The sequence below is a fragment of the Felis catus genome, chromosome E1, assembly GCF_018350175.1.
Source record: "Felis catus isolate Fca126 chromosome E1, F.catus_Fca126_mat1.0, whole genome shotgun sequence".
NCBI lineage: Eukaryota > Metazoa > Chordata > Mammalia > Carnivora > Felidae > Felis > Felis catus.
In genome coordinates this window covers 35193876-35218573 of record NC_058381.1, presented here as the reverse complement: position 1 = coordinate 35218573, position 24698 = coordinate 35193876, and the positions used below count along the sequence as shown (strand labels likewise).

The following is a 24698-nucleotide window of genomic DNA, read 5'->3' as shown; positions in this document are numbered from 1 at the left end:
CTGTGCTGGCGCGGCGGGCGGCGAGCGGGGGCCTGCCTCCTGAGCACCCCTCGGCAGGGCCTGGGTGACCAGGGCATCGGGGGCTGTGCCGCGCGGTGTGGACGAGCCGGGCGCGTCTGGCAGGCAGCCTCGTTTTGCCGGACGAATGCGAGACCCAGGGAGGGGACCGGGAGGACGTCCCTCTGGAGGCATTCAGCGTGTTTACTGAGTGCTTAGCGTGTGTGCCTCGTGCCGTACCGAACGCTGTAGACGCACGATTTTACTCCTCAGCAATGTTACCACGTAGGTATTGTTATCATCCCTATTTTGCTACATTGGAAAGCGAGGCTGGGGAAGGTTAGGTGGCTCATCCGGGGGTCACACCTACAGTGTTAGTGAGTGTTGATTCAAAGATACGGCTTCTTGTACCCGACCCAACAGTTGCACTCCTAGGTGTATGTGCAAGAGGGTTGAAAACACGCCCCCACGAAAACGTGGAGATGGATGTTCGCGGCAGCATTGTTCATAATGGGCAAACCCCAGAAACGAACCAAATATCCGTCAGTGCTGAATGGATAAACAAAGTGTGGCCTATCTACGCAGTGTTACACCCCAATCTTTAAAGAAAGGATGCCTTGATAGCCTGCATGTCAAATGCAGAGATCAACCAGGGGTGGTGTTGAGTCTTGGCGTTAAAATTTTCTCATGGTAATCTCCACTTTGTTTATAGGTCGCCTTGACCTAGAAGGGCTTTGAGGCGTCCCGTTAGGCTACAGACAGCTGAGTTCCAGGTTGAATGTGTTGGGACCGCATCCTGTCTTTTCTGTTTCCTCTAGATACCGTGCGTGTTTCCGTAAAGTTGGGCCACAGAACGTGTCTAATGGACTGAATTCAGTGCTAGTCTGTGTCTCATCTCTCTTTTTCCTTTTAGGGAATTAATTTGATAGCGCCTATCGATGGCTCTAACAAAGTCATCACTGTCGCTGGAGTCCAGTGAGAGTGACTCTGAAGAGTTGCCAACGTTTGCCTTTCTGAAGCAGGAAGCGTCTTCAACGAAGAGGAGGCAGCCTCAGAGGGAGAAGATTGTTGTGGTTGACACCTCGGATTCTGAGGGCTCCCGTCCTCCATCACCAAAGTTGAAAGATACACCACCTGTCCCAGACATAGCGGAACCTGTCCCACAAACGGAGCCAGTCAGGGTGCTAAGCAGTGGAAGTGAGGATGAGGAAGAATTAATCCCCCTGGCCCAGAGGCTTCCATGTAAGTTTCTGACCCGCAAGCAGCTGAGCCCTGAGGACGCTAGCTCCCCGATTCAAACTGTGTGGGGTCATCGGAGTACTGAAGGAGCATCATGCGGCTGGGAAAAACAGTCCTTTCCGAAGGTCCCTGATGCCTCCTTCCGTGACACCTCAGAGAGACGTTCATCAAGTAACAGGGACCCTGTGGGAGACCGTCTGTGCCATCAGCTTCCAGCCTTCCAAGCCACCTGCCCTGTGCAGAGCGACAGCTTGACAGCGACCAAAACAAATGCTGAAGCCCCCCCACTTCAGAAGAGAACCAAGCATAGTCAGAAGGTCCAGAGGAGAGGCTCACGGGGATGCCAGCCGCGGGGACGAGCCAGCCGGAAGGAGAGCACCCTGAGACAACAGGAAAGGCAGAAGAAGGCGGCCCTGGTGAATAGGCTGAAAGCGCAGAGGCCCGAGGAGTGCTTAAGGCACATCATTGTGGGGCTGGATCCAGGTGCTCCTGGCAACTGTCTTCATCCTGTGCTGGGCCCTTCCGGCTCCTGGGCCGCCCACTGATAGCGCCTTTCCTGTCGTCTGTTGCAGTGCTCTTACAGACGGAAGGCGGAGGCCAGCTCCTCGGGGCGCTGCAGTCCATGGAGTGCCGCTGTGTGATTGAGGCACAGGCCGTGCCTTGCAGCATCACCTGGAGGAGAAGGGCCGGGCTAGCTGAGGTAGCAGCTTCCTGGCTGCCGTCTCTCCTCCCCTCTTCGAGCCATCCGATACGTGTGCTTTTATTGTTAAGAATATTAGGCAAGGTCCCAGCAGGAAAACAGAAGGCACACTCAACTTAGGGTAATTTGAGGGAGATCTAATAAAGGATCTGTTTTTTAAAGCGTGGGCAGGCTACAAGGAAACGACAAGGGACGACACAGTACCTCAAGGTAATAATAACACCGTTAACTCAGGATTTCTCCACCTCAGGTACGGTCGGCATCTCAGGTCCGATAATTCTCTGTTGTGGGGGCTGTCCTGTGCACTGGAGAACGTTGAACGGCATCCCTGGCCTCTAACCACCAGATGCCAGTTAGCACACTCCCGGGCATGACAGTCAAAAACGTCTCTAGATGGTGCCAAACATCCCTTGTGGGAAAAACTCACCCCTGGTTGAGAACCACTGACGTGTTTCTTACCATACCTCGGCCTGAATGGATGAAGGGGAGGAGTGGTTATCAGAATCCAGGAGAGAGAAATGTAGACAGCACCCACCTTGAGAGAGGCTTGACCTCCAGGAGAGGAAGGTAGCAAGCCCTAAGTGACCCCATCTCGAGGGAGCCAGGGAAATATCTCGACTTCATTCCTCCCTCCCTCCCTCCAATCTCCTCCTGGATTTCCCACCAGCCTTTGCACCAGACAGCCTGGTGATGTGGCCTCCTGCAGGGAGCAGAGTGGGGAAGGAGGGAGAGGGGATCCGTGGGGGGCAGAGAGAAGGTCATTCTCACAGGATTTCTACTTCTCTCTGGCTGGGCTTTGGGAATGGGTGGGCTTGTGCTTGAATCTCAGCCCCAGGCCTTTATGGCTAGGAGCCTAGGCAAATTATTTCATCTCCTTGTGCCTCGTGTGTAAAATGAGGACACCGTTACATCCTTTTGGGTGCCCCGTGCCGTGGGGACTAAGATAACCAAGCACTGGCCCGTAGCAGGCACACAGCAAATGTTCCTTCCTTGGCCCGGGCTCCCAGGTTACTACAGCTGCTGGGCCTTCCTCTCATCTGGTCTGTGAATCCACAATACTCCACCCCTCATTTAAGAGTTTCTAGATGAAAACGTTAAGGTTTTTTCCTCTTGGGGCACCCTGGCTGGCTCAGTCAGTAGAGCACTTGACTCTTGATCGTGGGGTCGTGAGTTCAAGCCCCACTTAGGGTGTGGAGCCTGCTTAAAAATATTCTTCCTCGCATTTGGCTCTCATTTGCTCAATAATTTAGGGCAATTGCATACTTTTTTTTTCTTAATTGGTTTTATTTCTTTTGAGAGAGAGAGAGCACACACAGGAGGGGCAGAGAGAATCCCAAGCAGGCTCCGCACTGTCCATACAGAGGCTGACCCAGGGCTCAAACTCACGAACCGTGAGATTGTGACTTGAGCTGAAATCAAGGTTCAGACGCTTAACCGACTGAGCCACCCAGGCGCCCCTAATTGCACACTTTTTAATTTGGGTTGTTAGCAAATCTTTATATCCATGTCGCAGCTTAACCTTTCAAGGCACTTCCGCATTCTCCCTCGTGCGTCAGTCGCAGTCACCCCGCACAGAGGGAGTTCTTACCCCCACATCACAGGCGGGGGGAGGCAGGTCAGAGGAGCACAGCTGAGCGGGAACTAGAACCCACAGCTCCTCCCACTGCACTTTGCTCTGTTCTAGGCCTTGGCTTTTGTTTCCGGGGACCCAGTCAGAAAACTGCACTGGCCCCGCTCCCGGTCACTGTGCGACACTGGATTGTTGGCCCTGGTGAAGAGAAGGTGCTCTCCCAGGCGGAAGTTCCCCTGTGGCTCTTATCTCTGTCACACAAAACCTGTGTGTGTGTGTGTGTGTGTGTGTGTGTGTGTGTGTGTGTGTGTGTGTGTGTGTAAGGGCCACTCAGCTCCCAGTCAGCATCTACCCTCAAGGGCCGAGTTACTTATTTGTACCAATCCCTCTGGAAGAGTTTCCTTCCCCTCCACCCCCCTATCCAAAGCACCCAGAAACATTGGCAGTTCTCAGCATTTCCACACCTTTTACTCACCACCTCTGAGATGCAGTATGCTAAGGTCGAGCAGGGGAGGACTGGGAGGGACAGGGTCACGGGTTACCGTTTCTGGCCACCACGGCTTCATTCCAGATGAATACTGCCCAAGTGGGCTCGGCTGATGGGAATAAGTTCATCACCCAGAAGGCCTGGGTCTCTCTCACGGGTGCTGAGCACCTGCTGAGCTGCCCCTCTCTGCTGGGTCCCGGGTCCTTTGGCAGGATGGAGAGGAAGGCTGGGTGGAGGAACCGATGGTCCTGGTGCTGCTCCTGGCAGAGGCGTTTGTGTCCATGGTCTACAAGTTCAAGCAGGTGGGCAGAGACGAGTGTCCCGCGAGGCACGGGGCAGAGGGCCGACTCTAGGGAACAGACATTAACGCAGCGTCTGCCTTCGCGCAGGGAAGCCTGGGTGACTCTGAGAAAGGGAAGGAAACACTCCGGAGCTTCGTAACTGACACCGCAGCGAGGACAGCTGGGAAGGCTCTGTCCCTGGTGATTGTGGACCAGGAGAAATGCTTCAGGTTTGAATTTGTCTTCGAGACAGCCTGAAAAGGGGCAGCTCTTGGGCCGTCGGGGTGCACTTACTCATCCCAGATCTGGGTCCTCCCTGGCAAGCCCTGTGGAACCCTCTGGTCTGGTCTTTTCACCCCTTTCCTGCCTGAGCTCAGCCTGGAGCTGCGGCTCTTTGACCTCCCCCCCCCCCACCCCGATTCCAGTGCTCCCCATCTTCCGAGAAGAAGGAAACCGGGAGTGGCAAACAGAGAACAGGCCAAGGAGAAGAAGCGGAGACAACCAGAGGCCAGCGCAGGGCAAATGGTGTCCAGGGTAGACGTGGAAGAGGTAAGAACTCGGTGTTGCCTGAGTCGGGCTGGGCTGTCACTCTCCCCTAACCCAGTTTGCTGTGGATAAGGAACAAAGTGCCTGCTGGACACGACTCTCTGCCTTGGCACCGAGTAGGAGAGAAGGGGCTAAAACAGGGAGCCAAGGTGCTGGGGTGCAGCTTCGGCGGGTGTGAGAGGGCAACTTCGACGAGGCCGAGTCCCTCTGCCCTTCCAGCCCGTCCCGCTTTTGGGTGTCTAGGCATTGGTGGATCTGCAGCTATACACCGAAGCCCAGGCCCGCATCGTGCAGAGCTGGAAAGAGCTGGCCGACTTCGCCTGCGCATTTACAAAGGCTGTGGCCGAGGCGCCCTTCAAGTGAGTGCCCCCGGCAAGTCTCCGCCCCACCGCCGGGCCGGTTCTGTGCGGATGTCCTCTTCCCCCGGGGTCTGCTGCCGGCTCATTGTCGGTCAAGCTGGCGGTGGAAGGAGCAGACTTCATGCTGGGGATTCTCATGAGGAGCCCTCAAGCCTAGCGCCTGTAAAATGTTCTGCTTTAGCTCGTGTGTAAGTTCGTGGCCTGCAGGCTGCCCTGGGTCACCAGTAAGCCAAGTTGCCAGGTTTCATTACATGGCAGGTCACAGTGTAATAAGCCCTCATGAAACAAACTTTTAGCCTACTTGGTTCTGGGAGTGTTCGTGGTCGGAATTTAGAGTTAGTAAAAGACCTCAGAGACCATTCAGGCCAAGTCCCTCCTCATTCTATACCTGAGGGAACTGAGGCCTTAAGAGAGTGCCTTGTCTAAGCTCCTAGCAAGTTAGAACTGGACCAGGTTCCCCGATTGCCTGACACCCGGTCCCTTGTGTCTGTCTGTCCTTGTGCACACTGCTCTCTGGTCAACACAACCCAATTTCAGCATGTGAAACAATCTGGTACTTTCCTGTTGCTTTCTCTCTTAATGGAAAGGACTAGGTGGTGTTTTTAAGGGAACCAGCAACTAGCGGTGTTTGGGAACAAAGCACTCAAATAGGCCAGATACAACACTGTGCCTGCCTCTTGGGAGGTCAGTGGAAGGAGGGAGGGTTTTTAAGTTCCCAGCCGAGGGGACAGGTGGAGTGACTGACTCATGACTCTTCAACTGCTATTCACAGGAAGCTTCGAGATCAAACCAGTTTCTCTTTCTGCCTGGAGAGTGACTGGGCGGGAGGGGCGAAGGTTGACCGAGCTGGCAGGGGGCTCGCGCTGGTCTGGAGGAGACAGATTCAGCAGCTGAACAGAGTCAGCCTGGACATGGCCAGTGCCATTGTGGACACCTATCCCTCCCCGCAGCGTCTGGTCCAGGTATGCTGCTGCAGGGGTCACCCCCCACCTGGCACCCCATGGCCTCGGTGGACTCCCAGGCGGCTTCCTTGGGGCACACCGGTGGTCCACAGTGTGGGCCTGCAAAAAGCAGTTAACACTGACCCGGGGAGGACAGGTTCTCCTCCCCAACACCCTAGCTTACTGCCCCCTTATGGATGCACAAGGGTGACTGGATGGTACAGTATTGAGAGGTCGTTTGCCACTTGCAGGCTTATAGGCGGTGTTTTTCGGAGCAAGAGCGCCAGAATTTGCTTGCGGACATACAGGTTCGCCGTGGGGAAGGTGTGACCTCCACCTCCCGCCGTGTTGGACCAGAGCTCTCCAGGCGGATCTACCTTCAGATGACCACTCTGCAGCCAGCTCTCTCTTTAGACAGTGCAGACTGACGCCAGCCCTCGGGGACAAGGATGACAAACGAGGTTTGCATCTCCTCCGCCTTTGGCCACGGGAAGACCGGACGCGCCTCCTTGAAGCACAAGTCTGGGTCGGACCACAGGCTGTTCCCTGGGCGCCCTTATCTGCAGAAGTCTCCCTGTCAGCTTGGGACAGATGGCTGAGATACTTGTTTACCTTCACAAGCCTTTAATTTTCCTCTCCTAGCAAAAACCCAGCTGCCGTGCACAAATCCCCCCTCCCCCAGCCAGCCCTCAACCCTCAAAACACAAAGAAACAAAGACAGACCACTCAGACACATATTTAATAATTGTAGAAATCCAGAAGAACCTCAGCATCAAATCTCGAGATCATGAGTGAACTTCCCTCAGCGGGTTGACTTGACTAGGGCCGGGTGTGCCCTGCCTTCCTACGCCCACTGAAGCCGCCTCAACCAGCCCCTGCGTGGGGACTTCCATATTCTCTTAATCTCATGTCACGTACTGTTTAGTTTCAATAAAGCATTTGTACCAATGGCTCTGGAGCTTGGAGGAAGACTAAGGAATGTGTAGTGATTCTGAGTAAGGTATGGGCTTTTGCAGCAGAGCTATCTGGGGAGGGAGAAAGGAACAAGTCACTTCTTCCAATAGGACGGTCATAAGTGGCCATCCTATCCAAATGAGCCACTAAGGCTAAAAACCCTGGACCTCACTCTGTCTCTGAACCATGACAGGTTCTTGTTCCCCTGAGGGAGAGACAAGAAGCTCGTAACTGGGACCTTTCAGTGAATGAGCACCATGATGACCATTTCTTTTCCCTTCATCCGGCTTTTGTGAAAAAGAGAGGCCAAGGAGGCCACAGAGCAAGCAGAGGCATAATCTGGGAGACAAGAGGATGGACAGTCCTGCCCGTCTGTGCTGGTCATTAGAAAGTGCGCCACTTTTAAACTCCGTGGTGCCACTCGCTTCCCTTCATTGTGGAGGTGGTTCTAGGTCTAGACCCAAACAATTCTAGACGTCCATCTCCATGAAACTTTGGAATTTTCAGGTTGACTTTGACTTACTTTGTCGCACCAACTACCAACAGCTGCCCGAGACAATATGGCTTTGCAATGGTCCACCTCGTTGTTTACTGGCAATCAGGGAGTTAATGCTCTAAAACTGAGGCAAGGAGCCTGGGCCGTCCCCATTTTGCAAAAGCCACATGAGCCGGGGGCAGGGCTCTACAGGAGCTGCCAGGACCCTCATGGCTATGAGATTTCTATTTGTGGGACATGAAGCTTGCCTACCGTCAAAGATTTTACACCCCAGCTGAGAGACACTCCGTTCTGGTGTGACTTCTGTTCTCTCCTGACATTATTATGGAAGCAAAATGACAGGATACTGGAGCAGGAGTTCAGTTCTGCCTCAACTAGCTGGGAGACCATAGGCAAGTCACAGAAGGCCTCAGTTTCCCTGTCTGCAAGTGTTCTATTGGACTGGGTGGTCCTGAAGTCCCTTTCACAGCCTGAGGTTTTATATGGTCATTAAAAATGTCTGAGGTCCTTAAGAAAATAGGTATCCCCCCCCCCCTCCCAATTTAGGCTAGATTTGCCGAGTATGGTGTTCCCGTAGTCCCCAATCACACTGCCTCCTGATCTGCCCTGGCTGCCCAGGGAGGAATGAAAGAAAGGGTTTGTGACATACAAAAGTATAAATGTAGTGACAGCTGACCTGACCGTTTAGTAGAAACGAGCCTTGCCTTTACACAGCTCTGTAGAACAACTAGAAAAGGCCGTTTTTCCCTCTCCCCACCCCAAGCCTATTCCTTTAGGCATGCAGGTAACTGTCCCCACGTCTCACTTCTTATTCCGCCAGGGGACCCTGACCAAGGAACGGAGAAGTCCTACAAAGAGGGGATCTCAAGTACCAATCGGCAGCCATTTGATGATGGCAGGTAGGTCGGACGCTAAAAAGAGGTTGTGTCCAGCAGAACCCAATTCCATAGGAATCCAAGCTCCAAGGCTGGGAGGCAGCAGGTGTGGAGGACAGGCTCACTGCTGAGAATCGGCCTGCAGCACCCACTGCAGGATGTCGTGGCTGCGCAGACCCCGGACCGCGTTGTCGTAGATGGTGTTCACGCTGGTGCACAGGGGCTGCCGCTGCAGCTCTGTCACCCGACAGGCGACCAGCCCGCCGGCCACACACAGCAGCAGCAGCAGCAACAGCTTCAGCACGGCCCAGGACCTGGTGTGTTTCCGGGGGGGCGGCTTGCGGGGGCGAGAGCCGGACTTCGATTCTGGAGGGACAGAGTCACAGCGGACAAGAACGTTCAGTCAGTGGGAGACGACCCACACTCTACCCATTGAGGCAGATCCGCCAGAACCCCCTCCTCAAAGGCAAACTCCCAGGCCCTGACGAGAGGACTTTTTCAGGCCATCTGAGTTCTTGAAACCCTCTGCTTATGCAGAGCCCGAAACAGAAGTCCTCCTCCAGTGGATCTCAAGAGGGCACACTCAGAACGAGGAGTCATTCCGGGCGCCTCAAGGAGCTCAGTCCCCAGGGTACCTCGGGATCAGGGGAGGGGCTTTTCAGGGGCAACAAGCACAGTTAGAATGCTGCTTCAATGCTAGAGTAAATGTATATATTACATTTCTAATTTTTTTTTTTAATTGGTTTTGAGGGGTGCTTGAGGAGCTCAGTTGGGTGAGTGTCTGACTTCGGCTCAGGTCATGATCTCACGGTTTTTGAGTTCAAGCCCCGCGTCGGGGTCTGTGCTGACAGCTCAGAGCCTGGAGCCTGCTTCGGATTCTGTGTCTTGCTCTCTCTCTGCCCCTCCCCCATTCATGCTCTGTCTCTGTTTCTCTCAGAAATAAACATTTTAAAAAATAATAAAATGTTTGAAACGCTTTAAAAAAATAAATACAATAAAATAAAAACCGGTTTTGAGATTTAAAAAAATTTTTTTAAATGTTTATTTATCTTTGAAAAAGAGACAACGCGCACACGTGCGGGGGAGGGGCAGGGAGAGAGACAGAATCCGAAGCAGGCTCCAGGCTCTGAGCTGTCAGCACGGAGCCCGGTGCGGCGCTTGAACTCACGAGGTGAGACCGTGACCTGAGCCGAAGTCGGCCACTTAATCGACTGAGCCACTCAGGCGCCCCTGGTTTTGAGATTTTTAGCCAAAACTTTAAAAAACTCGACTGAGCACCCACATGCCAAGAACTGCATGATCCTGTCACACAGGTTTTCTTGCTTAATGCCGCCGCTACCCTGTGAGGAGGTGGAATCCTCATTTTACACAAGGAAACAGAACGGGGGCCAGGCAGCCTGCTCCAGGCCAGCGAGGGAGAGCCGCGGCCGGGCCCCACGCCGTCACCCTCCCTACAGAATTCCTTCCCCGGCTCAGGGGCCTCTCCCTCACGGGCCCCCCTGGCCCAGAAGGTGTACAATCCTCCCCTATATATGGGGCCACGTCCCTACGCAAATTCAACTGGACGTATTCAGGCAAAACACTGTGTTTTTTATACAGCACGGCTCCCTGAAGGCAGCAAAACGATTCCTCTCGTGTTCAAGCAAAAAGAGGGCGCTCTGTTCCGACTTGGAGAGAACACCAGAGGTAGTGCTGGCATCTCTGAGACGGTACCGTGCACTCAGAATGCCCTAGTGCACTTCACAGATGATGCGAGGGACTTTTAAGGGCAAGGTGACCACACGCAATCTTCGCTTTATGGTGATTTTGCCATCCAACCCTTACAAGAAAGAAGGGCAGCTCCCTATTCTGGGAACGCTCTAAGCCATGTCTCACCAAACACCTGCACGTAAGCACCTGCTCCCCAGGACAGCCCCACCCCCACCCCACCCCCTGGAGGCAAACCCTCCACGCGACTCCCAGGACTGAGAGCATGCTGGATCTGACCAGGTCTGCAGCCTCGCTCACTGCCCCCTCAGTGCCCCCACGGCACCCCCGCCGGAACCCTGCGACTGCGAAAACCTACTCGGAGCCTGATTTGCTTCCTTCTTCGGCTTCTTCTCCTGCTCCCGCTTGGCTGCTTTGAGGGCGTCGTACTCCTTTCTCCGGCGCTCCTTCTCTTCCGCCTTCTCCCGCTTCCGCAGCTCCCGCTCCTGCGCCTCCTTAGCTCGCTGCTTGGCCTCCCGCTTCTTCTCGGCCTCTGCAGGAAAACCCACCCCAAGATGACTTCTCACCCACAAACCTGCAAGAGTGCTTTCCTGAGTGACTAAAAGCACGGGCTCGGCCTTTCCCTTACGCCACAGGTCACTGGAGCAGTCTTAAGGAGACGGCTATCTTCCTGCTCTCCAGGAAGTAAGCCCTCCCTCAAATACGGTAAACTGCTCTCAGGGTTTGCTGGATGGATTACTGAAAGGTTCCCAGCCCCGTGCAGTGGAGAGATTAGGGTAATGTAACAAGGGTACATGAGGAAGGCATGGGTGACGAGCCTGGTGATTCAGAAAGCACAGAGGGACACCCTTATTATACAACTTGGCTGTCCAGAGAAGAAACCGTGATTCTACGGGATTCCTGTCTTCCCAGGCTTCAGAAGGGAACGTAGCATGGGAAGGGCAAGTAAGAAGACAAAGTGAGCACTCCAGTTCACAGTTAGACACGATGGAAATGTTTTCCTGAGAAAGCAAGACTAATCATTTGTCAGAGGGAACCTCTAGGCTCCCACTCAGGAATCTGTGACACATTCTGATTTACTTCACGGTTCAAGTACGTTTACATCCAATGCCCAGCTTACAAATTACTGGGTTCTAAAAATGCACTTCCAGATTAGTTATTTGGAAGCCTGAAGTACATTTTTCCAAAGCCAGAATGCCACAAATTAGGGAGTTAAAGGTCTTTCTGGGCTTAAAAGCCCATCTGACCCATAATGTAGCTGAATTGTAGTATGCGAAGTACTGGAGCTTTCCACTGCTTTTCTGTGTACAAACAAGCTCCAAGTTCCAGCTGGGCAGCGACAATGCCAAGAGCACATTGTACCCCACCCGGAGAGAACATGTGGAGGCAGGAAGTCAAGCAGCAGTGGTCCAAGGAAATACAGCATCACAGCAGCCACGCATGTGAGAAGGCCCGGTGTCACTCAGGCTCTTTCAGGGTCTGCCCATGACCAGTACTAAGCACGTCCTCCCCCCCTCCAACCACGGAATCCTCCAGTAAGGGGGCTCAGACATCTGCCAGTCAACGGAGCGCCCGCTGTGCGCCAAGCCTTGTTCTAAGTGCTTGAGATACAGCAGTGAAGACAAATCGGGTTCCAGAACCTAGGACCTTCTAGAGACGGAGACAAACGAGTGAACAAACAGAGAAAAGACAACGACATGCGCCACAAAGAGAGTAACAGAGACTGTGATGGAGTGACGGGAGGGATGCTACCCACGTCTGGGTGGTTCGGAAGGGGTTACGGTAAAGCTACGGCAACATCTGAGCAGACAAGAAGGACATGAACCCAGCCGCATAAAGACCCGAAGAAGAAACCAGGCACAGCCCCTGCAGTAAGACCGGACTTAGCGTGTTCGAGCAACAGCAGAGGCTCGTGTGGCTGAAGTTAACAGCGTTCTCTCCCCTGGGTGCGGGACACAGCTGGAGAAGCAAGCAGGCCTGGGGCCATGGCGGGCCCGGTCGTCTGTGGAGCTAAGTTTGAATTTCATCCTAAATTCAATCAGGAGCCATTAGAGTGTCTTAAGCAAATAGCAGCATCACCGACTTATGTTGTAAAGGGATCCCTGTGGCTGCCGGGCGGAAGGGGCACCAGCGTGGAGACAGGCCACAGAGCTGGGAGGGGTCTACAGCGCGGAGGCTGAATTACAGTACGGCCCGGAGGTGGAGGAACCATCACACACGGTCCTTGCTGACACACTGGATACTGGGGAACTGAAGACAGACGTCCGGACATCTTTCCAGTTTCAGGCTTGAATAACTACAGGGATGGTGACAGTCTAGTCCAGGGGACCCCGGGGAGGGCTCGCAGGGGACTGACCGTCTCGGCCACACTTAAGTTGAGCTGCCTCTTAACCCTCCCAGCCGGCTGCCGGACTCTGGAGCTCAGCGGAGAAGCCAGGACTAGACACAGATGACACCATACACCACCATACTCCTCCTCACGATGCTTCCACGGACCCCGGCTCCTGACCCGTGGGAGCCAGCGGCCGGGCGAGGACGGGAAGATGGCTGGCGGAGGGACGGCACCTACCTCGTTCTACTTCCAGCCGCCGCTGCCTCTCTCGCTCCTGGTCAGCCTGCACGGCCTTCATGTGCTGTAACACCTGCAAAGGGGGAGCGGAGGTCTGAACTAGCCCAAGCCGGGGGCTCCACGGCACACACGTCTGCTCAGGAGGCTCAAAAGCACGACGGCTCCTTTTAGGTGAGCACAGCCCCGCGGCAGCGCGGAGCTAACGGAGGCCATCCTGTCTCCATCTCCTACCTTACTAAGCCGGCCTTAGCTGGAGAAGGGCCAGCTGAGCCCAGGCCACGAAAGCTGTGAGCAAACACGTTTGCGAAAACCACTGCCAACTGGAGCGTGGAAGGAGTCCTGCTCTTTACAGTCCCTGTCACACGCACGATCTCACGTGTGCCCCAGGCAACTCTTGGTGGTGGGCAGGACGGCACTTCCGCCGAGACCTTCTGACTTCCTGACCTCCCTCCCTCGGCCACCTTACAAAGTTCCGCTCTTCCCAGTCCTCGGGAGGCCTCTTACCTACGTCAGTCGTAACGCTAGTTTCCCTAAGGGTGGCGACTACCGTCCCATCTGCGGGCTAGACACTCAGTACGTGTTTGATGGACAACTGACTGGATCCCCACCTCAAAAGGAAGAAAGCCAAGGCTGACGGGGGATGATCTGTCCGCCTCGCGTGGCTGGAAGGTAGCACAGCTCAGAGAACTGGTCTTCTGAGCTCCTGGGCCAGAGCTTGTCCCACTCAGGTCAGCACACAAACTAAGGAAGCCTCTAGGAGGAAGCCAAGAGCCATTTGGCCCACACACCGCTCAAAGCCGTGGCCCCCAGAGCCCCTCAAATCCTCGTCCAGTCAGTCGTGGACAGCCCCTGACAAAAACAGCCCCAGAGATTCTCACTACGGGCATCGTTAGGGGAGGAGGTAAAAGACTTTATTTTTTCAGGCTGTGTTTTTAGAAGCTATCCCTTGTTTGTAGAGGACAGAGTGAAAGCTTAGAGCCCGGCACAATCCTAACGCTACCACTTACGGACCCTGTGACCTTAGCAAGTGACTCAACCTCTCAGGCTCCCTGCAAGAGCCTGCTTTGAAGCCACAAGGAACCCTGTCCTGAGCAACCCAGGCCTTGAACCTGCCGCAACCTCTCAGAAGGGAGTCAGTCTTACTAAAAAAAAAAATGGCCACTCAACAAGGAGTGCAGGATCTGCAGGAAGGTCAAGCCTGATGGTGAGAGGCAGCCCAAGTTCAAAGTCCCTGTCTCACTCTGAATTCTGAATACTAAGTAAGCACCAGCCATTCAGGCGGTTTTAAGGGGTGTACAGGTGGCTAAATAAAGAGCTGAGAGGTTTAAGAGAACTCCCCCTTTCCCCGGGCCCTAATACATCAGGAGTTAGCCGAAAACAGCCAGTTCAGAAAAAGGAGCGACTCCTCTGGTGCAGACCGTGAGCCCCGAGGGTGGATTTTGTCCACCGGTCCCAGTCCACGTTTTCTGATAAGCACTTGATGAATGCTTTCCAGCTAACAAATTATTTTGAAAAGGTGCTGTACTACGCACCAGGCTTATCAGTGACTACAGCTGACCCATGCAGCCATAAGGTCAGGGCTGGTGAGATCTACGCTATTTCCCAGGGACAAGTGACCTCGATCTGGCCGGCCCAAGCCACGCTACTACAACGCCTGAAGGTGTGCCAGAGACCGCTCTGGGCAGCAGTGCCAGGGAGCGTGGCTCTAGTTACCATATCCACGACGCAGTGTGCTACCTGGAGCTCCGTCTGGAAGGTAGGTGCTAACACTAAAGACCTCTGTGCTCAACAGAAGTTATCCTCGTGGAGCACCAGCAATTTCATGAGGTTTCACATATTACTAGTTGAATGAATAAAGGGAGAAATGAAACGTGTGCGTAGTGGGCATGTCTCGGGTCAGAGAAATGGAAGTCGTATCTACTTCCCAGGGTTATGAGGAGCATGAGGTGAAATACAAAGCATGCAGGACGAAGGGAGAGTCATCCCTTACAGCGATCGTTCTTCCTCAGAACGCACATCACTCCTAAAGCACCAGGAGTTCCCCGATCACTTGTACTGTTCTCAGCTAAGGGCAAGCTGTTGCCGTGGCTACCTGGCTGCACTGACCTTGTACTTGGATCTCCTGTGCCAGTGGATGACAGAGATGATGAGACTCTCTCAGAAGCCCTGAGCTAATGACAAGACAAGGCCATTATTCTTGAGCCTCACCTAGAGACCCGCGCCCCCCCCCCTCGTGCCCACATCTCACTGACATCAATTCTAGGATTTAAATCTAAAGCGTTAAAGTCTATTCTGTTCATCAAGCCTCCTCAACATGGCCAAGTAAGTCATCTGGTGCTCAGCTGAAGCAGCAGCAATCTGTTCTAAAGCTGGAGGGAAGAGGGACCGTGGCTGGAGTGTGAGAGATGCGTGGTGTCGTTCTTAAGAAGCAGCACAAGGCCCCCTCAGGGTTGCTGGCTGTGTCTGCTTCCGTGCCGCCTTTGGTTCCTCGCTCCTCTATCAGATGACTTGACTGAAATCAATCAGATCTGCCCAGGACGTGTCTGCCTATCGGTACAGCACCCAAATGTTGACACCGTTACCAAAATTCCTATAACCTCCGTGACTTAGAAAGGCCACAGCCCCTACCTTTCTTGTCCCATTTGAACAACTGTCAATAGTGTAATGTGGGATCAGGCAAGGTCCTGGTTTCTTAAATGTTTATTTATTTTGAGAGAGACAGAGAGAGAGAGAGACAGAAAGAGAACGCACGAGAGAGCAAGTGCATGAGCGAGTGGGGGAGGAGCAGAGAGGGAGTGAGAGAATCCCAAGCAGGCGCTGCGCTGACACATGGGGCTCGATCTCACAAACCAAGAAATCATAACCTGAGCCAAAATCAAGAGCCGGATGCTTAACTGACTGAGCCACCCAGGCGACCCAAGGTCCTGGTTTCTTAAGCACGGAAGTTTTGCAGTAGAGAAGACGGTCTTGTTCTGCTACTTGTAAAGTCAACATAGAAACAAAGGTCCCTCTGCCTGACAGGCTCCTAGCAGATGTATTTCACTGGGACCTTAGTGCTCGAATCAACACACAGCTACAGGTGCCCGGGGAGGGAAAAACAAGAGGAGGCAGAGGCTAGTCCCCGGGGAATGGCAGCGGCGACCCGGGGGAGCTTCGCGCTTACCTTGTTGGCACACTGCTTACACTGCTTCTCATCCAAGCAATCCCCTGCCACTTTGGCCAGGACAGGATCCAGGGGGTTATCCTTCAAGTCCAGCCACTTCAGGCTCTGAAGGGATAGAACAGAGAGGCTGGCTAAGCCCAAGTTCACAAGAGAGTCCCTCAAGGCGAGCAAAATGAGCAGGAAGAAAGCCCCTGTGTGTTCCAGCTGCAGGGAAAGCCGTGCGAGGCAGCACCAACAAGGTGGCATTTCCGCCAGCCTTCCTCACAGCCATGCTCCATCGGCCCCCCAGCCCCGTGCCTCACCCGACCGTGGAACGCTGCTTCGTGAACCGTTACCTTGAGCTGAGCAAAGCTGACGGGCAGGGTCACCAGCTTGTTGTTGAGGAGATCCAGGTGCTGGAGGTTGACCAGACGGCCAAAGTCTGCCGGCAGCTGCTGCAGTCTGTTCTTACTCAGGTCCAGCTTCACCAGGTGTGTGAGGCCACAGAAATCCGACTAGGACCCAAAGAGACAGCGCCTAAGCCTCGGGCGCACACTCTGGTGTAGCCACTGCAGAAGCCCGTGAGCCAGAGGCACCGACGTGTAAACCCTGACCCTACCTGCCACCGGCTGTTCCACCCTGGATGAAGTGCGGCTAACACTCAGCCCCTCTGGTGCCAAGCAGTGAGAAGTACGTGGAAAAGGACGTAGCACAAAGTGGGCACAAAATAAGTGTGTTCCCTCATGCTCTGTTCTCGCTGCGACTGGAGCCATGAGGGGGGTCCCTCCTGTGCCCCCACGGCACCCTGTGTTCTCCTTTCACAGGAGCTGTCGAAACACAGCGGAACCATCCGCCTTCCTGGAAAGATGATGTGACCCTTAAGCGCTCAGTGTGACTCTTCGTTCTTCACGGCACCTAGCACAGTACCCACCTGAAATCAAGCTCCGGCCTCGACTAAGAGACACTACTCATGCTCTCCGGGGACCTGAAACCGCCAGTGATTCTGCACTGCCGAGGAAGGCACAAACAACTGAGTTCAGACCGAAAAGAGCACCAGGGGCTGCCTGAGTGACTCCCGACAAAGTGTGCAGCAGCATCAGGCTGCACGGAACTGCCACCATCCTGTCATTAGACATGGAATACTTCCTAGGGGCAGCGGGACCTCAGCTGCTTTTTCAGTGTGAAAAAACGGTTCCCGATGAGCCGCAGGAAGACGCTGCAGATAATGAGCGAGGCCCGGGAGAATACTGAGAGGGGAACAGACTAATGATCCGATGAATAACCTGCCAACTTCTGAGACTCGGTCCCTGAGCCGGAGCCCAGTGGGGTACGTCAGGGAGTGACACGGCCAGAGTGATGGATGGAAAAGGCAACGAGGAAGGAGCACTGCTCTGGAGGAGAATGGCTATCACCCCGGAGAGGCTGAAGGGCTGAACCACTCCAGGGCCTAGCCGGGTATAAAGGAGGGCGAACTGAAGAAATCTCGAAGCATATGAAAGAGGAGAACTGGGAGAAGTTGTGCAAGAAAAATCCAAAGGATCTGACCACAGACTGGCTGTGTTGAACAAAAAAAGTGTCTCGAGTAATTCAAGGGTTGGGAGAATAATAATATGGTAGTCCCCAAAACCATACTTTTTTCCTGTTCCCCATCAAAAGGAGGCTGTTCATAAACAGCTTTCTCCCTGCGCTACACAGCAACTTCCGGAATGGCTTCTAATCTCCTCTACCCAATAGAGAGGTAAACTGTTCTTCAAAGGAATAAAATAAGGCAGAAAAAAAGATGAGCCCAATAAGTGATTCAGCCAGCACTCCGCTGCCTTTCGTGTTTCGTGGCCCGACTTTCCCACTGTTCTGAAGAATGAAGCCTTGCTTCCCTTCTTGCTGAGACAATCCACCCCACCTCACCCACCCCCCAGCATGCTCCGATTCAGTCACAGCCTGTCTGCAGGGCCTGTCCTGAAATTGCGCCTTATGACCTAACTCCTCTAAACAAGAAGGAGAGGGGTGCCTGGGTGGCTCAGTCAGTTGAGCATCTGACTTCGGCTCAGGTCACGATCTCACGGTTCGAGAGTTGGAGCCCCGCCTCAGGCTCTGTGCTGACAGCTCAGAGCCTGGAGCCTGCTTCGGATTCTGTGTCTCCCTCTCTCTCTGCCCCTCCCCCACTTGCACTGTCTCTCTCCCTCTCTCTCTCTCAAAAAGAAATAAACATTAAAGAAATGAAAAAAAAAAAAAAAAAAAAAAAAAAAACCAAGAAGGAGAAGCAGCATCAGGGCTCTAGAAGGAACTGTGCTTGCTTGCCGATCTTACCGGTAGACTAGTCAGTTTATTGCAGGACAGATCCAGTATGGTGGCCTTTGGGAGGGCAACCTAGGAAAAGGAACAAGAACAAAATGTCAGACCAGCACATGGAATGATTCAGTGACATCTGCTAACGAGGCAATTTCCAGAGAAAATTCCCACAACTAGGAAAGGCCTTTAAAAATCGGCACCGAGGGGCGCCTGGGTGGCGCAGTCGGTTAAGCGTCCGACTTCAGCCAGGTCACGATCTCGCGGTCCGTGAGTTCGAGCCCCGCGTCGGGCTCTGGGCTGATGGCTCAGAGCCTGGAGCCTGCTTCCCATTCTGCGTCTCCCTCTCTCTCTGCCCCTCCCCCGTTCATGCTCTGTCTCTCTCTGTCCCAAAAATAAATAAACGTTGAAAAAAAAAAATCGGCACTGAAATATAATGTAGTAAGAGCAGCGTGCATCAGCACTTGCTACCTGGCGAGTATTTTACATTACAGTCTTAATCCTCATAACCCTAGGAGATGGGAACTATTATCACCATTTGATAAATGAGGAGGTCTAGGCATAAAGATTAACTAGCTTGCCAAGGGCACTCAAGAGATTAAGCAATGAAACTGGAAATCTGTTCTAACTTCCGCACTACAGAGCCAAGTGCAATTCGTTAAAGGCAGTGGGGAAAACGTAGGTCATCCCAAGTAATGCTAGGGTGGGGGGTGCAGGTAGGAAACCCGGCGGGAAACGCGGGGACTAAGATCTAACTCTACCCTGGCAACAATCCAGCCGTGTAACCTTCTGGGACCTCGGGCCTCAGTTTCCTGAGTGGGAGCCTGGGAGGAGCGGGGTGGTGGGGTGGGCGGCAGCGCCCGGATTCCAGCCAGTTTAAGCTGGAATTTGGGAAGAGCCCTCGCCGGCCCCGCAGTGACACTTTTCGCAGAATTCAAGGAAGGACGCCTCAGGGCTGGGACAGCCGGCTGGGATGGCCGGCTTCCTAGAAATGCACGGTTCTGGGCCACACCCAGGTCTACCCAGAGGCCTACTTCTCGGCCGAGTCATTCATTCATTTGTTCATTCATTCTCCCAACGCAGCCAGCAACCACACCGTGGGCGCCTACTTTGAGTCAAGCACGGAGCTGAGCGCTGCGAAAGCCCCCAGACGAGGGGAGATTCACTCCCGACCCGTAAAAAGCTCAGGGCCGAACAAGCAGCTCCTTCTCATCTTCTGGAACTGCGCCAAAGTGACACGTGTACATCCAAGGAAGAAAACGGGGGCAGAGGTGGGCTCCCGAGGACCGAGTCCCACTCCTCCCACCTGGTTTTAAGACCTGGAAACTGAGGCGTGGGAAAGGAGGCGGCCCGCGCAGGGGCCAGCGCCGGTCTCGGGTGGGCACCTGTGCCCCGCGGGACTGTACTGACCAGCTCCTTGATGGGGACCTCATTCAGGTCGCTGAGGCTCAGGTCCAGCTCGTTGCCGTCCAGCTTGTCGCGGAGGTTCCCGCCCTTGCTACCGGCCTTGGTCATGGTGACGCCGGCTGAGCGGTGCCGGCTCCGGGGCTCCGACGGGCAGGAGAGGCGCCGAGAAGCCGCTCGTCGGTTCAGCGGACTCGCACCCAACCGACAACGCCTGCGTCCGCCGCCGCCGCAGGTGTGAGACGCCGCCGTCCGCCCGACCGCCCGCTGCACTCTGAGCCCCGCGCCCCGCTCCCACCGGTGCCGCCGCGACGACGACCACTTCCGTGTCCACGTCACCTTCCGCGGCCACTGAGACGGGCGGGGCCAGAGCGGCCCGAGTGTGCGCGAGACCGCCCTCTGGCGCTTAGGAGAGCGCACTGCAGTCGCCTCCACGTCCGGAAGGGTGGGGTTCAAAGCCTTGAGTTCTGTTGCCGGGCGGGCGAAGCCACCGCTTTCCCCATCCCGGGGCCCTTGGTAGGCCACTGTCGCTGACAACGCCAGGAGGCGAAAGGGCACGGGCCTGGGTGCCAGAAGACCTGGGTTGCATCCCAAACTGACCTCACCAAGTCACCCCCGTTCCCCTGGATTAGGAGCTGAAACCTCATGTCCTTCAAAATTGCTCCCTGCCCTCTTTAACTTAATCCCCAAATCATTATCACTCAGAAAATTCGAGCCTCAGAATCTCTCTTCTCTCCTCTTCCCTGCCCCAGTCCTTGTCTAGGCCGCCGTTAGCTCGTGCCTGGATTTCTCTTGAGTCTCTCTCCCCTCCACCTCTACCCAGCTGCCCAGATCTTGCTAAAAATCTAGCCAAGTCTTTCCGCTGCTTAAAACCCTTCCAACCTTGGCTACCTCTAGGATATGGACCCTCTCTTTTCTAGACCGGTCCTTGCCCGCTTCTGCAGTCTCCTCACAAACCCCAGTCCCTTCCTGCCCGGGGTGCTGTGTAGTCTGCCATTAGGCGGCCTCCACACCTTTCCCTCTCCTGGGATGGCCTTGCTTCCCAACGCACCTCTGCCTGGCTAATTTCTAGACCTCCGGGAAGCCTCCCTGTCCACCATGAACAGCAGACTGAGTTAGGGGTCCCTCCTTGGGACTCTGGCAATGTCCTGTGTGCTGCCTTATTATCAGGAGTGGCAGAGTTTGGCTACAGTGGGGCCTCTGGCTCTGCCCGTTGCTGTTCATGAAACCGTAAGCGATCGCCGTGCCTTATTTATGGATAGATGAGAAATGTGCATAATAATGATACCGACTGGTAGCGGCGGGGAGGACTGAATGAGCCAAACACACCAAGAGCTTGCCACAGCGACTGGCACTCAGTGAGTACCTGATAAATATTTGCCTTAATTCATAATCTGCCTTGTGTTATCTTTAGGTGTCTGTCCTCCACTCTGGACCGTGAGCGAGGGATATGGTCTTTGTATCCCCAGGGTCTGGGTGTCAGATGCGCCACAGTTGCTCATTCAAAGGTGGCTGAATGAATGAATGAACGAGTGAAGCGCTTCACCCGCTTCACACCTCCGTTTGCTCATCTTGGAAGTGGGGATACTAAAGCTTATCTCAGAGGGCAACTGTGACGACCAGGTGAAGTCCGCGTGCAAATCCTTGCGCACACGCCTCCTACCCCCAACAAGGCGCCGTGCTGGGCTTCTGGGAGCCAGGCAGGACAATTGGATAAGAATACATTAGCACTTGGCAATCTCTAAAGCCGTTGAGCATCCATTATCTCATTCTGATCAAGTACACGAAGAGATGATAGGGCACGTTTTGTTGTTCTCTCTCTCTTCTTAAGGAAGGAACTCGGGGAGAAGCAACTGGTCCTCGGTCACTTAGGGGCAGACCCGAATCTTTTGATTCCAAATCCTGTTTCTTTTCACTCCACCCTATCATCCCTATCCCCAAGGAGCCTACAGTCTACGCAAATAATTATTCTAGAAGGTAGAAAGGATAAGGGCCCTAATACATACGGATAAAATCTGTGGAGAGGTGCAGAGCTGTGCGGGTACGTGTTAGAGCGTGATAACATCAGACTAAAGTATTTCAGGGCATTCTGTGTGACTACGACCATGATTTTCATACATTACTTCTTTTAACTCACAACGGCAGATACTCTTTCGGTTTTCCAAAGACAGTAATTGAGGCTCAGACAAGTCAGCTACTTAGCTATCGAAGGACAGTCACAGCAAGTCAGTGAATGTATTCGGAGGAAGGTGGGTCATGCCCAGCGCAGAGGGGGACAGGAGCCTGGAGGAAGGGAAGACAGCAGAAAAGGCACCACAGAGGAGGTGGCTTGGAAGAATGGGTCAGGTTCAAACAGGCACAGCAGGGCGGAAGAGCGAGCACTTTGACAGCAGCTTGTCCCCACAAGTTTCTTCTTTGCAAAAAAGAGACTCAAATAGCCCTTGAGGATGGGAGCCCCCAGAGTACTTTTTAATGCAAGTGATCTCTCTCTATGGTTTATTTCTTTACATAGACTTGCTTTAAACACTTCCACAAATAGAGAGGTACGCCATGTTCACTGTAGATCAAATTCATCTGGAGGGATGGACGTACAAGAATTGCCAAGAACACTTCGTGGAATAAAAAAAAAAAAAAAATAGCCACAAGGATCCTGCCAACCAGACGGTAGACCTTGTAGTAAAGCTCAAAAGAGTATAACATGGTCATGGGCGAGTACCAGTGGAACAGCATAGAGAATCTGGAAACAAATACAAATGCATATAGGTCCTTAATATATAACTGAGATCACATTTAAAGTCAAAGCCATCAAAAGGGGAGTGGTTGAATAAAGCAGAGTGCATTCATGCAATGGAACATTACTGCACAACATTCTGCAGCATGAAAGAGAATGAGTGGAACTATATGTGTTGACCTGCAAAAAAAATGTTGTATATGGTCAAGTAAAAAGATGCAAGTCACTGAGTAAGATAGATGCAAGGCACGATCTCATTAAAAAAAAAATTTTTTTTAGGGGCGCCTGGGTGGCTCAGTCGGTTGAGCGTCCGACTTCAGCTCAGGTCACGATCTCACGGTCCGTGAGTTCGAGCCCCGCGTCGGGCTCTGGGCTGATGGCTCAGAGCCTGGAGCCTGCTTCCGATTCTGTGTCTCCCTCTCTCTCTGCCCCTCCCCCGTTCATGCTCTGTCTCTCTCTGTCTCAAAAATAAATAAACGTTAAAAAATATATAAATAAATAAATAAACATTAAAAAAATGTTTTAAAAATGATTCCTGTAAATCTGCTGAAATATCTCGTGTGTTCCCACCTTCTCCTCTGTGCCACGCCATTCTGCTTGGAATGCCCTTTCCTGGAAGGGTCACCATCCTTTCATCCTTCAAGGCCCAATCTAGATGCCACCTCCTCCAGAAACACTCCCCTGATTACCAGAAGTGAGCCGTTTCTGCAGATGTTCAATGGCTACCCCGTGCCCACAGTACTGTGGCTTGCTTTGCACTGGCGTTGTTCATAGGAATAACGATGATGGCAATGGAACCCCAGGGGAGCATGGTGGGTGGCCCTAGGGAGAGGCCTTCCTTGCTCATCAAAGGCTGCCATGCCTATTTGCTGGTTCTTTCTTGTGTGATGCCTGGAACTGCCATCTTGAAACCGTAAGGGAAGACCCTACCTGCACACCGAAAATAGCAAAGTGGCAAGAAGGGTTAGCTCGGGTCACCGTACCAGCTCTGGAAGCATCCCGACACAACGACGAAGGCCTGAAAGGCCTCACTTCTTGATCATAGGGTTTGAATCCCACCAAAGGGGATCCTTTTTCTTTTATTTTGTTAAGTAAGCCCAATGTGGGGCTTGAACTCCCAACCAGCCTTGAGATCAAGCATCACATGCTCTACTGGCTGCACCAGCCAGGTATCCCTGGAGATCCTTTGTATATTTCCACCTCCAACAAATGTACAGGAGGCATTCTGTGAGTATTATTTGTCTGAGTCATTCATTTGACCCAAATCAGCAGAAGTATATTGAATACCTATCACATGCCACACTCTAGCTACGGGCTCCCTGGGAATAAAATCCACAATCATTGTAATATATGCCCTGACTGTCTCTCCCATAAGACTTTACCTTATCTCTCACTCCTCCCAAAAAAGCACTCTTTGCTCCCCTAACAAAACCACTAGCAACTTCCAAAGCGCACATGCTCTGTCTTCACACACATTTCCTCCCTATTCCCTTCATATGTATTCCCTCTAGAACATCCCGTTGGCTGTCCACAGTTTCTCCTCCCAACCTGCCTGTGGTGGCTGCATGATGGTCCGCGGTGATGTCCACATCCTAATCCCCAGAACCTGGGAATATGTTACTTTCCATGGCAAGAGGGACTTTTCAAATGTGATCAAGTTAAGGATCTTCAGATGGAGAGATTATCTGGAATCATCCGGGTGGGTGGGCCCTCGATGTAATCACAAGGGTCCTTATAAGAGAGGCAGGGGGGCGCCTGGGTGGCGCAGTCGGTTAAGCGTCCGACTTCAGCCAGGTCACGATCTCGCGGTCCGTGAGTTCGAGCCCCGCGTCGGGCTCTGGGCTGATGGCTCGGAGCCTGGAGCCTGTTTCCGATTCTGTGTCTCCCTCTCTCTCTGCCCCTCGCCCGTTCATGCTCTGTCTCTCTCTGTCCCAAAAAAAAAAAAACAAAAAAACAAAAAAACATTGATAAGAGAGGCAGAGAGGGATTGGACATACAGGAGGAGGGGGCAGAGAGGAGAGTGACACGGCCACAAGCAAGGACAGCCTGGAGCCACCAGAAGCTGGAAGAGACAAGGAACAATTCTCCCCTGGAGCCTCTAGCAAGAACCGTTGCAAGACTTTTTTACCTCAACACCCAGAATTCGTTTTCTCGCCTCTTCGAAGAATGAAAAGGCAGACACAGAATGACCAGCATTATACTCTATAATCTTAGAGTAGAAGATTAGAAAGGAAGAACAGTATGAAAGCTCTCTTTACCGAGAAGGGACCTGCAGAAGTGAATGCCCCCGTCTCCAGGCACAAGCCTTTGCTTTATAAGGTTCTGATCATCACCCTCCCTTCCCTTCCCCCTCGTTCCTTCTCAGGTTCTGCCCTTACTGGCTTGATAGCTCTGGGTGCTGGGCTGTCCATTCC

At 53.4% G+C, this 24698-nt stretch overlaps 2 protein-coding genes across 5 annotated transcripts; one reads left to right on the top strand and one right to left on the bottom strand.

The window, feature by feature from the left end:
- Positions 1–36: 36 nt before the first annotated feature.
- EME1 (essential meiotic structure-specific endonuclease 1) lies at positions 37–8576 on the top strand. 4 transcript variants are annotated; one of them, XM_003996695.5, is made up of 10 exons: positions 37–282; positions 911–1719; positions 1809–1936; positions 4206–4295; positions 4383–4504; positions 4700–4823; positions 5064–5179; positions 5952–6141; positions 6372–6581; positions 8391–8528. In XM_003996695.5, the coding sequence occupies exons 2-9, from the start codon at positions 936–938 to the stop codon at positions 6546–6548; spliced, it is 1731 nt and encodes a 576-aa protein (XP_003996744.1). In that variant the 5' UTR covers positions 37–282; positions 911–935; the 3' UTR covers positions 6549–6581; positions 8391–8528. The 4 variants fall into 4 exon arrangements, with proteins under 4 accessions (XP_003996744.1, XP_044901280.1, XP_044901281.1 ...); XM_045045345.1 differs by lacking the exon at positions 6372–6581 and adding an exon at positions 710–820 and having other exon boundaries at positions 45–282; positions 8391–8576; XM_045045343.1 differs by lacking the exon at positions 6372–6581 and having other exon boundaries at positions 46–282; positions 8391–8576.
- Positions 6841–19880, bottom strand: LRRC59 (leucine rich repeat containing 59). Its single transcript, XM_003996693.6, has 7 exons — positions 19560–19880; positions 18171–18230; positions 16220–16378; positions 15885–15989; positions 12722–12794; positions 10511–10684; positions 6841–8811 (listed from the first exon to the last, which is right to left on the bottom strand). The coding sequence occupies exons 1-7, from the start codon at positions 19662–19664 to the stop codon at positions 8567–8569; spliced, it is 921 nt and encodes a 306-aa protein (XP_003996742.1). The 5' UTR covers positions 19665–19880; the 3' UTR covers positions 6841–8566.
- Between the last annotated feature and the right edge of the window lie 4818 nt (positions 19881–24698).